This window comes from Falco peregrinus, chromosome 5, assembly GCF_023634155.1.
Source record: "Falco peregrinus isolate bFalPer1 chromosome 5, bFalPer1.pri, whole genome shotgun sequence".
NCBI classification, from domain to species: domain Eukaryota; kingdom Metazoa; phylum Chordata; class Aves; order Falconiformes; family Falconidae; genus Falco; species Falco peregrinus.
The window spans coordinates 12,892,366-12,904,772 of NC_073725.1; the positions used below are offsets into that span (position 1 = coordinate 12,892,366).

At 39.1% G+C, this 12,407-nt stretch overlaps 1 protein-coding gene across 1 annotated transcript in view; it reads left to right on the forward strand.

The window, feature by feature from the left end:
* Positions 1–12,407, forward strand: part of RBMS3 (RNA binding motif single stranded interacting protein 3) — a 718,801-nt gene that overhangs the window by 669,758 nt on the left and 36,636 nt on the right. Inside the window, 1 exon segment of the mRNA XM_055803834.1 lies at positions 10,771–10,881. Coding sequence (XP_055659809.1) covers positions 10,771–10,881 — 111 coding nt within the window.

The following is a 12,407-nucleotide window of genomic DNA, read 5'->3' on the forward strand; positions in this document are numbered from 1 at the left end:
TCGGTTCCCCTCGTGTACTTTCAACATATTTAACACGTTACAGCTGTGCTCACTGCTATACAATAGTTAAGAGGGCTGCCAGCATTTCCAGTATGAACTCATATTTTAAGGATAATAACTCAGCTGTAAAAATGTGCTCCAGGCTGCAACTTTATAAGGAAGATCTCAGCCCAAGAGTGACTTTATCTGGACAAAAAAGGGGGAAATCTATCAATTTAGTCATTGCTAATCAGTACAGATATATTAAAAAGAAAGTAAGTAATCCTTGCTGGATCGGTTACTTACTTTTTTTTTCTTTTTAGCTTAATAATAGCCAAAAACTATACCTCCTTGAACTTTTCATGACTACTTTTTAGATTAGCCGGACCACTTTCACAATGCAGTTTTACTCACAAGGGTCAATTTTAAAGTGCTCTTCCTCAATATTTTCATCATCTTTTAAAAGACGATAAAGTGTGGAGCAAAGTAGACTTCAGCTAGCCATTTTCTATGATGTACTTCAAATCTGCTCAGCACGAATCAAGAGGTAAAATGTTTTCTTTTCTTGATTAACTTGGACTGCCGTGTGTGATCGAAACCACCTGTTCCCTTCAGGCCTGCAATGGTGATTACCCAGGCTGTACTCCTAGTCTGAATGCTCGTGGACGTGGGAAATTTCAGATTTAGATCCAGGCCCATACCAGAACACTGATAACAGACCAGCTTCTGAGTCCTCTGTCTATCACACGGTTTGTAAAGCACTTAGAGGTCTTTGGTAGAAGGGAGGCTTATAAATGTCAAATATTTTTTGTAATACACAGGCTGGTTTCACTGCAAGTACCTTAAGGTAAACAAGAACTCAAAATATCATATTTATAGTTATAAAATGTGTTCACCCTCTATAAACTCCTATTTTCTGACTATTGACACAAAACAGAGGGCTTGAATTTTATTTCATTTACATCAGTGTACCCTTACTGATTTAAACATGGTTACCTTTGAAGTACATGCTCTGCATGCTTGCTGCTGGTGGCTTTACTGGCTTCTGGTGGTCTTGTGCACCAGGGACAGATTTTTTAGGTAAGGGCATTTTTGCAGCTGCAGTTTCTCCAGATTGTGCCTTAGTATCAGTTGTTCAAAACAATGCAGAACTGCACAGGTGTCACTGAGGGCATCATCCGGGAATGGTGGAGTCGTCCAAGTGCAGCAAAAGCCCCGTGTTGGTGGCAGTCGGCTTGTACAGAGTCAAACCTAAGCAGCAATTGGTCTGGTTAGAATCAGAAAAAAACAGTTAAAAGTTTGTAAAGGCACAAGTGAGGCATAGGCTCACATTACTTCTAATGACAGAATATACGGTGAGAAGGCATTATCGGAAATCTGTGCCTCAGTCTTGGTTTTGAGGTCTGTCACAAAGCTGGCACTGCCAGGTAGCCGGCATTAACCAGTCAAAGGACAAATCCCAGTACAGAACAGAGTGATTTTCACCCATAGCCTCCCTCCCCTGAGGGGCTGCAAGTCCAGAAAATGAAATGCAGTTTGCGATCTGGGGCTGGGCATTTAGGCTGTGAAAACTTGTGGTTTAAAATGAGAGGAGAGGCAGGGTTGGAATATTTTTCTTTCCATTACTGTGTGAGAACAGACTTTGTTTAACATAACAGATTACAAATCTAACAGAACATGACAGAGGGAAAGATTTCTGTATTTGTCCTCTCTAATAAGGACACATTTCTAGATTTCAAGGTCAGACTGAACGGCTGTGATCTAGAACTGAATTGATACATAATGTGAACTGTGGTTTAGTACAGGATTTCCCCTGTCTGTCCACTTCAAGTCTAAAAACTATTACTAACATAAACATATCTTTAGAAACACATCCTTACCTACTCAGGGTTTCATTTCTAGCATCTTCTGCTGGATAAGGATTCCTGAGAGGACTATGTGGATATTACTGCCCCTCATCAGCCATCCAAAACTTTTAAATTTGTCAAACGGGGTGAGGAGGGAAAGGACATAATTTTCTCACGCTCCATACCTTTATCTTCATTTGTGCAGGAGCTGCACAAAAAGGAGTTTACATAAGCAGCAGCTGACAGTGCTCTGCAGTGTGCTCTCACGGAGGATGGATGTTGGGTTTGTAGCTGAATTCGAGAGTGACGCAGCAACCTGAGCCTCAGCATTTCCAAGTGGCTCTCTCCCCACCCCACGCAGCTGGATACCTGGACTGCACGGCAGCGCCCTGAGGGTGCAGCTCAGATTTGAGCCTAGCCTAGGAGTTCGCTCTGATGGGCAAGAGTTACCTTTGGCTTGACATTGCAAGGGCCACCATGCAGTCCATGAGCAGCTGCGTGAAGCATTTTCACTTGTATTGACTATCACTAATAAATTCTGGCTTGCAAGAGCCTATCTGATCTTGGGAGTTGCAGGGAGACATCCTAATCTCTACCCATCCCTTGACCGTTCTTCCCGTTGCCCTCTCAGGGATTAGGGATCTCACAGAGGAGCACTCTGCTCTCTGCCACCCTAGCACCTCAGTGTGTCTCCTTAGTGCTTCATTCAGTGATACCACCTCATTTTTCTGAAAGCTGATGATATTTCAGGTATTGCCATCTAAGTCTGGTTGTGGTTAGGTCTTTCTAGTGTTGTGGAGTTAACACCATGCTCAGCCACAGTATTTTCCACTGGCTGTGGTTCTGTAGGATGTCATTTTGTCATCTTACCTCTGGTGGATACATAGGGTTATATCACCTGCCAGCTTTTCTGTTGATTTTTTCTTTTTTCTTCTTGGTAGCCAGTTCCTCAGCATTTCTGATGTCTCCCAGTGTCAGTGTTTGTTCTTCTAATGAGTGAATCTTTTCTTCCAGCACAGCCGCTACACGGCAGCTCACCCAGCGCGAGTCCCTCCTGGTTTTGGGCAGGAAATGAAACACAGCACATCTGTTACAGATCACAGCTGCTGTCCTGTCACTGTGGTGTTGAGGCTAGAAGTGCATGTAGAAGAAATGTCACAGACATTTCCTCCTCAAACCCAGTTACCCACTCCATGTGCCTGGCAAATGACCTATGTACTAAATCTCGCCCAAAAAGCAGAGACCAACTGCGCCATGTCTCAGACATTTGGTCTGATCAAATGTCTGTTGTCATGACTTCATGGGGACACATAGACAGGCAGGGATGCCTCACCTTGTCTGGAAGGCTTGAGACCCAGGGAGAGCCAAGGTCCTACCACGTTAAACACACCATACGTGCTGTCCTGCCATCAACCTGCTCTGCTCCTCTACATCCAAGCACAAGCTCTGGAGACAAACCTTGCTGTTAGGCACTTCTCTTGTATTTTGAGCCTGTTTTCCTGAATAAAATAAAGTAAGTGTTTTCAGCCACTAACGGAAGCACTTAGTCATCATTTATTAAATGTTCCTCATAAAAAAGGAGTTTAAAAACCTTTGCTTTTAGTTACTTTTGTCATAATAAATCCTGCACTGACAGTTTCAAACATGAAAAAAATTACCCACATGTTGAAAAAACAGTCTGGCCTGAGTGGGTGTAATAGAAATGGCAATATCGTTTCTCTTCCCATATGCAATTATAAGTGTGTATATATATATATGTAAGATCAGACTGTTGAGGATGCAAATTGGGCATCCTTTTTGAAAGTTTCATTTGAACCCAGTAAGGCAAGGAAGTAAAAATTTAGGCTAAACGCTAGTAGTGATTCATATTTTCATTGTGCTGTTTAATAATTTCCGTTTTGCATCTTGTTAGAACTAGGATGTGCCATCAAGTCAATTTTCACGCCTGGATATAGACATGAAGGGAGGGAAGACAGCAGAACTGTTTGATGAGGAAATATTATTTGGAATTAGCTTTAGTAGATGAAACTCCATTCCAATGCTAAGAAAAACTAGTCCACAGGAAAGAGACTCCTGATTCCTGTTTCTTAGGATGGCACGTCTGCCACTGGGAGACAGTGGGTGAAGGAATTAGTCCACATCAGAAAATATGTATAAGAACATAAACAGAATGGAATTGCCAAGCATGACACTTCAGCACACATCACATACTAATTAGTTATAGGTCAGGAGTTCTGCGCAGTTCACCAATAGTGTCAAGTTTTTGAAATCTGTGCTTATTTTGACATGGAATGAAAAGACCTTTGGATATTTTTTGTGAAATCTGAAAGTGGGAAGAGCAGGAGATTTCTTCTGTGTATTCCAGTAGTCCTGGGCAAATCACCACCTCTGTGTTTCCTCTTTGTCTTCTGAGGATGCTAAGCCTTGTGCAAGCGTTGTGAGGCTGCTTTTGTTAGTGATGGCTGTTCTTGACAGAGCAAAAGCACTTTTAGTTGGATTGGATACATAAAGCCGCCGTGCAGCCAAGTGCACTTATAAACTGAAAGGCAGGAAGAAAACGAAAGAAATACGATTTCTTGTTCTCCCTTAGAATATGTCAGAAGAGGGAGCAAGAGCTGTCCATGGCCTCTCTGCCTGCTCCAGCACTTGCTGGGAATGAATGGCCCACTGCGACAGGTTGTTCCCTAACTGTTGTGGGCTCCTTCCTATTAGCAGGCCCCAGCAAAACTACTCCCATTTATTCAGGCACATAATACCAGTAATTTTATTTTATTCCTGGGGTAAGTTTGAGAAAGGTATGAAAACTACTGTTTCTTCTGCAGCCAGCCTAGAGAGAGCACATGGGCTTGTGGTCCAGCCTGCATGTGCAGACAGCAAGGACAGAGATAAGTGCAGGACTCTCAAACTGTGCTTCAGAGTCCCTGTAGCAGTTCAGGTATATCTTCCCTTCATAAATACTGTCCTGTTGTTCAATGGCCTTTCTCTTGAGCTCTTATTTTGGGTGCAGAGATTTAAGTCACCATACAGAGGACACTTTAGGCACTGACTGACACAGGCAACTTTTTGTTTACAACAGAAATGCTATCTCTTTCTGGTTTTTTTTCAGTAATTTTAGATTAACAGGCAGCAGTATGCTATGAAACTTTTTTCAACTCTAGTAGGAGCATAAACTACTGACATAATATCACAGTGGTACTCCCTGATGTAATACATTTATTAACCTGTACCAATATAGTTTCAGATGTTGCTCTATTTGTGCACACAGTTACTGACATAAAACCCTTTCTATTGCATCAACTGCATTTTCTTTATCTCTTGATGTTCCCATTTCTGTATCTTTTTAATCTGTATTTATATTTGTAGGCTAGTATCTGTATGTTATCAAACACTGTATTTCAAATTAGGAGACAGGACATAAAGTCAAGAAGTGGGGAAAGAAATTATCAAAACCCTTGGCTGTTGTAGGAGAGGTGCTGCATACACAAGGGTCACCTTTGTTCTTTATTTGCCACGCTATATTTGGATTCTTAATCCTTTAAGAGCAGTTGCTTTTGGGTAGTTACTCTCTTGGACCTACACTACATACTTTCAGCTGAGGAAAGAAGTTCGCAAATGTTAACGGGGGGGGGGGGCGGAAACAGAGAAGGGGAAAGCAAATGTGTCCATTGCTCCAAGGAGATTCAACTAAGATATGAAGGTGATGTCAGATAAGAATTTGAATTTATGCCCAAGATTAGAAATACTACAATACAAAGTTGTCATTTAGTACTTGCCATGGTGATGGTCTGTGTCATGGTTTTCCCACTCCCAAATTAAACCTGCTTAATTTAGTGCAGGGTTTGGGCTTCCTGCTCACTTTACCCCATTTTTAGCAAGCTTTTAAATTCAACAATGTAGTGAAATGAAACCAAATCCCAAGATTTGTAGAATGTATGTTACTAGTGATTTTTGCTGATCTTCTTCACCATACTCAAATCATTATTTAATCTCTGATTAGCTAGTAAATGCCAAGACAATTGGTAAGATTTTGCTGAGAAAAGGAAAATAGGTTTTCTTTGTTTTTGAAATGTAATCAGTTTTTATGGTATAGCAACAAGTATTCGCAGCAGAGTTGATGACAGAGGGCAGAGAGGATTTCACAGCTACCTTTAATCTTTCTACTATAGTCATGAAAGTTTGGCCACTTAACAGCCAGTTCAGAGTACTTCACCAGGCACGCTACTCCGACAAGGGGACCCTATTTTCTCTGCTGCTGGTAAGAGGCAGCAGAAGGGGGTGAGACAAATCAATCTAGACAGAACAGTAAATCAACAGAAATATGGCCATCATTTATTCAGTATGCAGAGAGAGTACATTTATCTGCAAAAAAAAGTGTGCGTCTTGGGTTTTTTCATATTAGTTTTTGATAGACACGTCTGTCTGGTAAGTGTAAGGGAAGTCATCTTTTCACTTAGTTTCATAAAACCTCAAGAAACAACATGTTCTCAAAGACATTCACCTGGTAGTATGGTAATAACTTTTCAGATGGAATGACCTGGTGCTTATGACTGCACAATGTGTCTATAAAGAAATTTGAAAAGTAACTTTGTTGCTGTAATGTTCATTGGTTTTACATTGACCAGTATTTAGAGTAGAATGTGTAAGTATGCTTAACTTGTTGAAATTCCCTAAATAAAGAAAAAGTAAACTGTAAAATGAGCAGATGCTTACTGTAAGCTTTAAAAACTATTTATTCAGCTGGTATTTGTGCCTTAAGTCCAATATCAGTATTAGAACACTGGAATAAAAGCAGAAGCCTTTAATACAGTTCATTATTCAAGAAAGCTGGGACTAACTAAACCTTCCTCTCACTGGCCCCCAAGTGCATCTCTCAACTAGTGAACTCTCTGTTCCTAAATCCTCCTAATACACTTTTTATTTCTGATGTCACTTTCCCACCCTTCAGGGCACGTAAGGTGGCATATGTCATTGCACCAACATAAACTTTATTCCTGCTGATGCCTGTTGGTATTGGCAAGTACTTAAAGATAGTTTACTTAATATAATAAATAGGCTGTATTTAGTGTCCTTCCTGTGATTTCAGTTTGTTGCCATACAGGGAGTGCACAGTGACTGTAGCTGATCAAGTGAGGATTCTTTCTTTGCAAGTGGTAGACTAGAAAATACTCTGAAATAAATATATTCACTTTCTTATATGAAAGTTCTGTCCATACAGCTTAGAGCATTATAAAACAGCAAGGTCTTTCAAATAAAGTGAAGAGGAATTACAGTCTGTATGTCAATGGATTTATCTTGGGTTTATTGCAGTGTTGCAAAAATTGTGCATTTGCTTCTGAATCATTGATTCCTTACCTTTTGCCCTGTTAATTTTAATTTCTTTTAAAGCCACTATAGCGTCAACAGAGTTGTATGACAAGTCATATGCCAAGAATATCTTGCCAAATTTGAAAGTCATTATAGTAACCAGTTTCTTGCAGGAATTCTATAAAAATTAATCATACTGAGGCAACAGGGCAGACCTAAATAATTGGCAGGCCAACTACTTGTTTTGGCAAAGACAGTGGCAAAAACCTCATCATAATTTCTTCTACAGTTTCTTTCAGCTAAGCTGGGCCTTCAGTAGCGTTATGCCATGCTAAGATGTCTCTCTATACAGTTTACAAATTCAGTAAAATCAGACATCCAAACAGATGAAGGTGAAAAATATGTTTGCTGTAGCCTTTGCCAGTCGCCAAGTGGATGTTTATCAGCAACTACCTATTACAGGCTGAAAAGAATCAAATTACTTGTAATATGATGGCAACATCTGATGCAAGACATTGTTGTCTTCTACAGCTAAATAAGTTGAATATGAATGAACTTGACAGCATGTATTATGAAATGCATTATGGTCTGGAGACTGGGTGTTGCCCTAACAACCAGACGATATTTCCTTAATTAGGTATAATTTTTTCCCTACGTGATCACAAGAGGATTCTGAAAACTGGTGAATTAATGGTCTGGCAAATGCATGTAATTCGCTGCTCTAGGTAACTGTCACCTTCAAACACATTAAGCTGCCTTAGGAAAGCTGCAAATACTTGATTCATTTTCCTAAATTCTTTTCCTAATGTATTAAACAGGATATGTTTAGGTACTAGAATATATGTATTTTCTATTTAAAAATAACATTTACTGTCTCTGAGCAGGTTTTTTATCCTTGATATATTTTCTCTCCACTCCATGGGGTTTTTTTAATAGTTTATTTGCAAAACCTGTCTTGCTTACTTATTTACTGAAAGACATTTGCTATCAGATTTTCCACTCTGTGGCTGGCACTTGTGTTTGCTACACTAAATCATAAGATTTCCTTCACCCCTGCCCCTTCTTCATTTCCAGGTTCCTGAATTTATACACAGGAATAGCTATCAGTCTGTCACATCTGTAGTCACAGCAAGTTCCTCCAACTGTACCTTTGCAGTAAACATCTTTGCAAAGAAAGCTCGGTATGTTAAGGCTTTGGGACATCCTAAATTAATTGCAGCCACTACTGCTGGTAGCGTGGGGCTGCATGAAGCTGCAGTGTGGGTGTGACTTTCTGGTTACCCCATCACATATCACAAGTGGGAGCTCACCTGTCTGTCACAGAAGGTCCTGAGGCAATTCTCCATCTCTAAGCCAAAGGAGAAGGCTGCTTGTAGAGGAAACTGAGAACTGTTCATCAGTTGACAAATTTATTTTGAGCATTTAGGGTTTGGTACAGTAAAAATGCTGTTTTGTGGTGTGGATCATTCTGAGCATAAAGTTTATGATTCCTTATCATAACAAAAAAGGTTATGTGAATGTCCAAACCCCAAGACCTTGTCTGGCTGCATGGTATCCCAGGCCACTGATTTTGAACATACAGCAAGAACCTAACTGTCCTTGGGCATGGTGCTGCTTCAGACTCCTGCGCTGAATCTGCCATGCAGGGATGCCAAATGGGCTGAATGAGTATAAGCCCCCAAGATTTGCTTTCAGACTCTTTCAGCAATAGGGTAGATTATTTTATTTATTTATTTTTTTTTTAGCTAAAAGAGAGGAGCCAGCATGAACGAGAAGAATGTCATGTAAGGAAGAAAGAAGGGCTTTTTGAATAGGATATTAAGTCTACTATGCTGAAAGAAATTTTGTGGTGAAAGCTTGTGACTATCTTGATTTGTAAGGACCCTTAACAACAAGAAGAAGGTTAGCACTGTGGCAGGTCATAAGGACCCTTAACAACAAGAAGAAGGTTAGCACTGTGGCAGGTCATTAGAATGAGTTAATCAATGTGTAAATCTAATTAAACCAGTGAAAATTAATATAGCCAAGAAAGAAGCAAAAGTGTTTGCAAGTTTTGCAGGTTTGATACTTGCAAACTGATCGGCTCATTTTATGAGCATTTATTTGGGATCACGACAGTCTGAGTCTGTGGAGGCTAGTTTCTTGTAATTTGCCGAATGTCTCTAGGGACTGTTGTCAGTGCAACAAGCATAATCCACAGTGTGACATAAAAGGAGTTTGTATGTTATTCGTATGCTGAGGGTATTACAAAAAGGAGTGACCAAGCTGAACCTATCTCCTCTTTACCATTGCATGCAAGTAATGAATTTGCAGAGACTGCAGAATCTGTGCCTCTCAGATAGGATGTGCATAGACAAAATATGCTGGAAGGTGAGAAAAAATTGAATTGGTACTTCCCCAGCTTTTTTTATTTTTGTTTATTTTTTATTTGCATCTGAAAATTTGAAATCTGTTGATTCTAGGCACATCCTTGGCAATGCAGTCATATAGCGCTACATAAATGTGAGACAGACACTGAAGAACAGGCTGTGGTGTGGGTTTTGGAACTAGTTTATTTTAAATTCCTGTTTATGGGTGGATGTTGTCAGTAATCTCAATTGAAAAAAGTCAGTTTTCCATTTTTTTTTAAACAAATGCATTCATCCACATTTTCCATGCTTTGTAGCAGATGTTGTGATTGATTGTTCAAATTTATAATTTATGCACACAAGCATACATATGCACAAAGTAGAGCTATTATTTAATATGAAGAAATAGCTGGAAATACCTTCGTAATTCACTGTCTGCAAGAAAAAGAGCAGACCACTCTGTTTCTGACTGACTTTCTCTAACCAACCCAGGAAATAGCATTTTATACCGTAGAACTGAAGAGAATCAACACTTCACTAAGGCATGAGGTTACCAACATGGGACCTTGGGGAGTGGGAGAGCAAAAACCAAGGAATGTGAATGGCAAAGGAGCTTTCTCCAAAGCTCCTCTGGCATGTCTTTTGTTCCATTTCTGTTCGAAGTCTTCTTCTTGCTTTAGTTCATATGCTGTTTGTTATTAATGTCTTTGTTTTTCATGCAGAGAAGAAAAATGCTTTTAAGCGCTGTGTATGTGTTTTAAATGGGTGTCGCTACCAAACTCGCTGTCAATAGCTAGTTTTACTTAATCAGCTATAAAATGTCATGAGTAAGGGTTCTTAATTGAGACTGGAAAAATCCAGGATAATTATGGTAATAGGTTGAAGATCTCAGAGTATGAAGGTTTTAGAAGTCAGAGAAAATTGGGAACATATGTGTTCTGTCTGTAAGATCATTCTATATAGGATACAGAAAAATAGAAATGGCAGGCATTTTGCAATGTACAGTAGCATTCATCTTAGAAAGAACATATGCATTTGTTTGTCAGAAGCAATGAAGTAAAAAATAATGCTTAATTGGAACTGACATAAAATGGCCTCATTAGTAGTACAAATAATGTGTGTGTGGAGCTTGGTTGTCAATAGGAACAAAACATATTTCCTCTGACAGATATATTAGTCTCTTTTAAGATTCATGTCAAGTTTTCAGCCAGGTTCACTCATTTAGAGAATGCTGCTTTTTTTAATATATTTTTTTAGTGAAATGTTGAAGTGTAAATAATGTGTGTTTCTAGGGTGCTGTGATAACACCAACAATGGACCATACGATGTCAATGCAGCCAGCAAGCATGATGGGCCCTCTGACCCAACAGATGAACCACCTTTCCTTGGGCACAACAGGAACGGTAAGATCATAGATTATGCTGCTTACTTTCTATATTGCAAAACATTTATTGCTTACTGAGTTTCTCAAAGTAATTTATTACTTTGGTTTTTCAGTGCTTCAACTTTTTTCAGTTTAATATTGCCGTGGTTTACTTTGCTTTTTCTCTGTGTCCAGAGGTGTCTGGCCCTGTCTGGGCACACGTATCGTAGTGTCTTTCATCATGACCCTAACATGATGTACTACACAAACAATATCCTCATATCACTATGTCACACGAACATGTATGTACAGATATGTTTCTAAAACCATCATACAGTCAGCATTACGTATTATAGAACAGAAATTACAAAGTAGTATGGATAGTAAAACAGTAGGTCAACAAAACCTGCTCTGTACTTAGCAGGAAATCTCTCTACTAATTCCCAGGCAGATATGGAAGTCCTCCTCTCTCGGTTTGATTTTTAATCAGAAATTGTTTGCTTGTCAATCTAGAAAGTTTTATACCACTGGAAAATGGGAGTTCTGGCGTTATGGTGGAATCCATTACTTGCTTCTAAACTACTGCAGCCAGCCATACATAGTTTGCTCCAGGCTCACAGATGTTGTCTTGGGTCAAGGTCAGCTGTGTTTCCAGTGTATTATATTTAAACATGCATAGTTCAACAATTACTTTCTCTCTAAGCTGTGTAAATCGGTCTCAATTAACTCCCCCAGAGTCAGAGAAAGGCAAAATATACTCGTAATGAAAATTACTAAAACTCTCTGAAAAGTTCCTAAGATACAATAGCCTACACACAATGTGTGGTGGTTTGATATGTGAGTATGTGGACACTGCATGTATATGAATATTTTTATGAACATGCAGGCATAAACCTTACAATTTTATGTCTTAGCACACGTGCTTTTTAGGGAATAATTACCTGAAAGATCTATTATGCATTTACAACATTTTTGTCTATTTCACCGCTCTGGTACTTGATACTAATCTATAGGAACACAGTTTTCCAACTTGTTTGTTTTTTCTTTTATTTAAATAAGGTACTGAATAAAGTTACATCTGTACAAAGTTATTTAACCCACTTATTGGGTCTTCTCTTCCTCTTCCTGATCCTCTTCCCCTCCTTTTTTCTTATCTGTTGAATTTAATTCTTAACTCCAGTGTCTTTTCCCCCTTCTTTAAAAAAAATCTGTTGAGGTCTGAGACTTCTGTATTTATTTCTGATGAAAGGTAAATATGACGGGTTTTTGTTTATTCCTGCTATTTAAAATGTTTCATTCAACAATCAAAAGAAGTAGGAATTATATCTCAAAGTTAATATCAGCAATATTCCCTTCTGAAGACATGAAATTGAAGGAAATACTAGGACTAGTGAGAATTTCTACTTGTGGAATTACTGTAATTCAGAATTATGTTTAAAAATTAAGACAAGGAAATTGAAAATGAATGCTAGCTGTGCTGCTGGGCAGCTCCTATGAATTTTTCCTTCTGTCTGTCATTTTCATTTCCATGACTCTTACAGACATTGTCGTCTGTGCTTGTTTTCT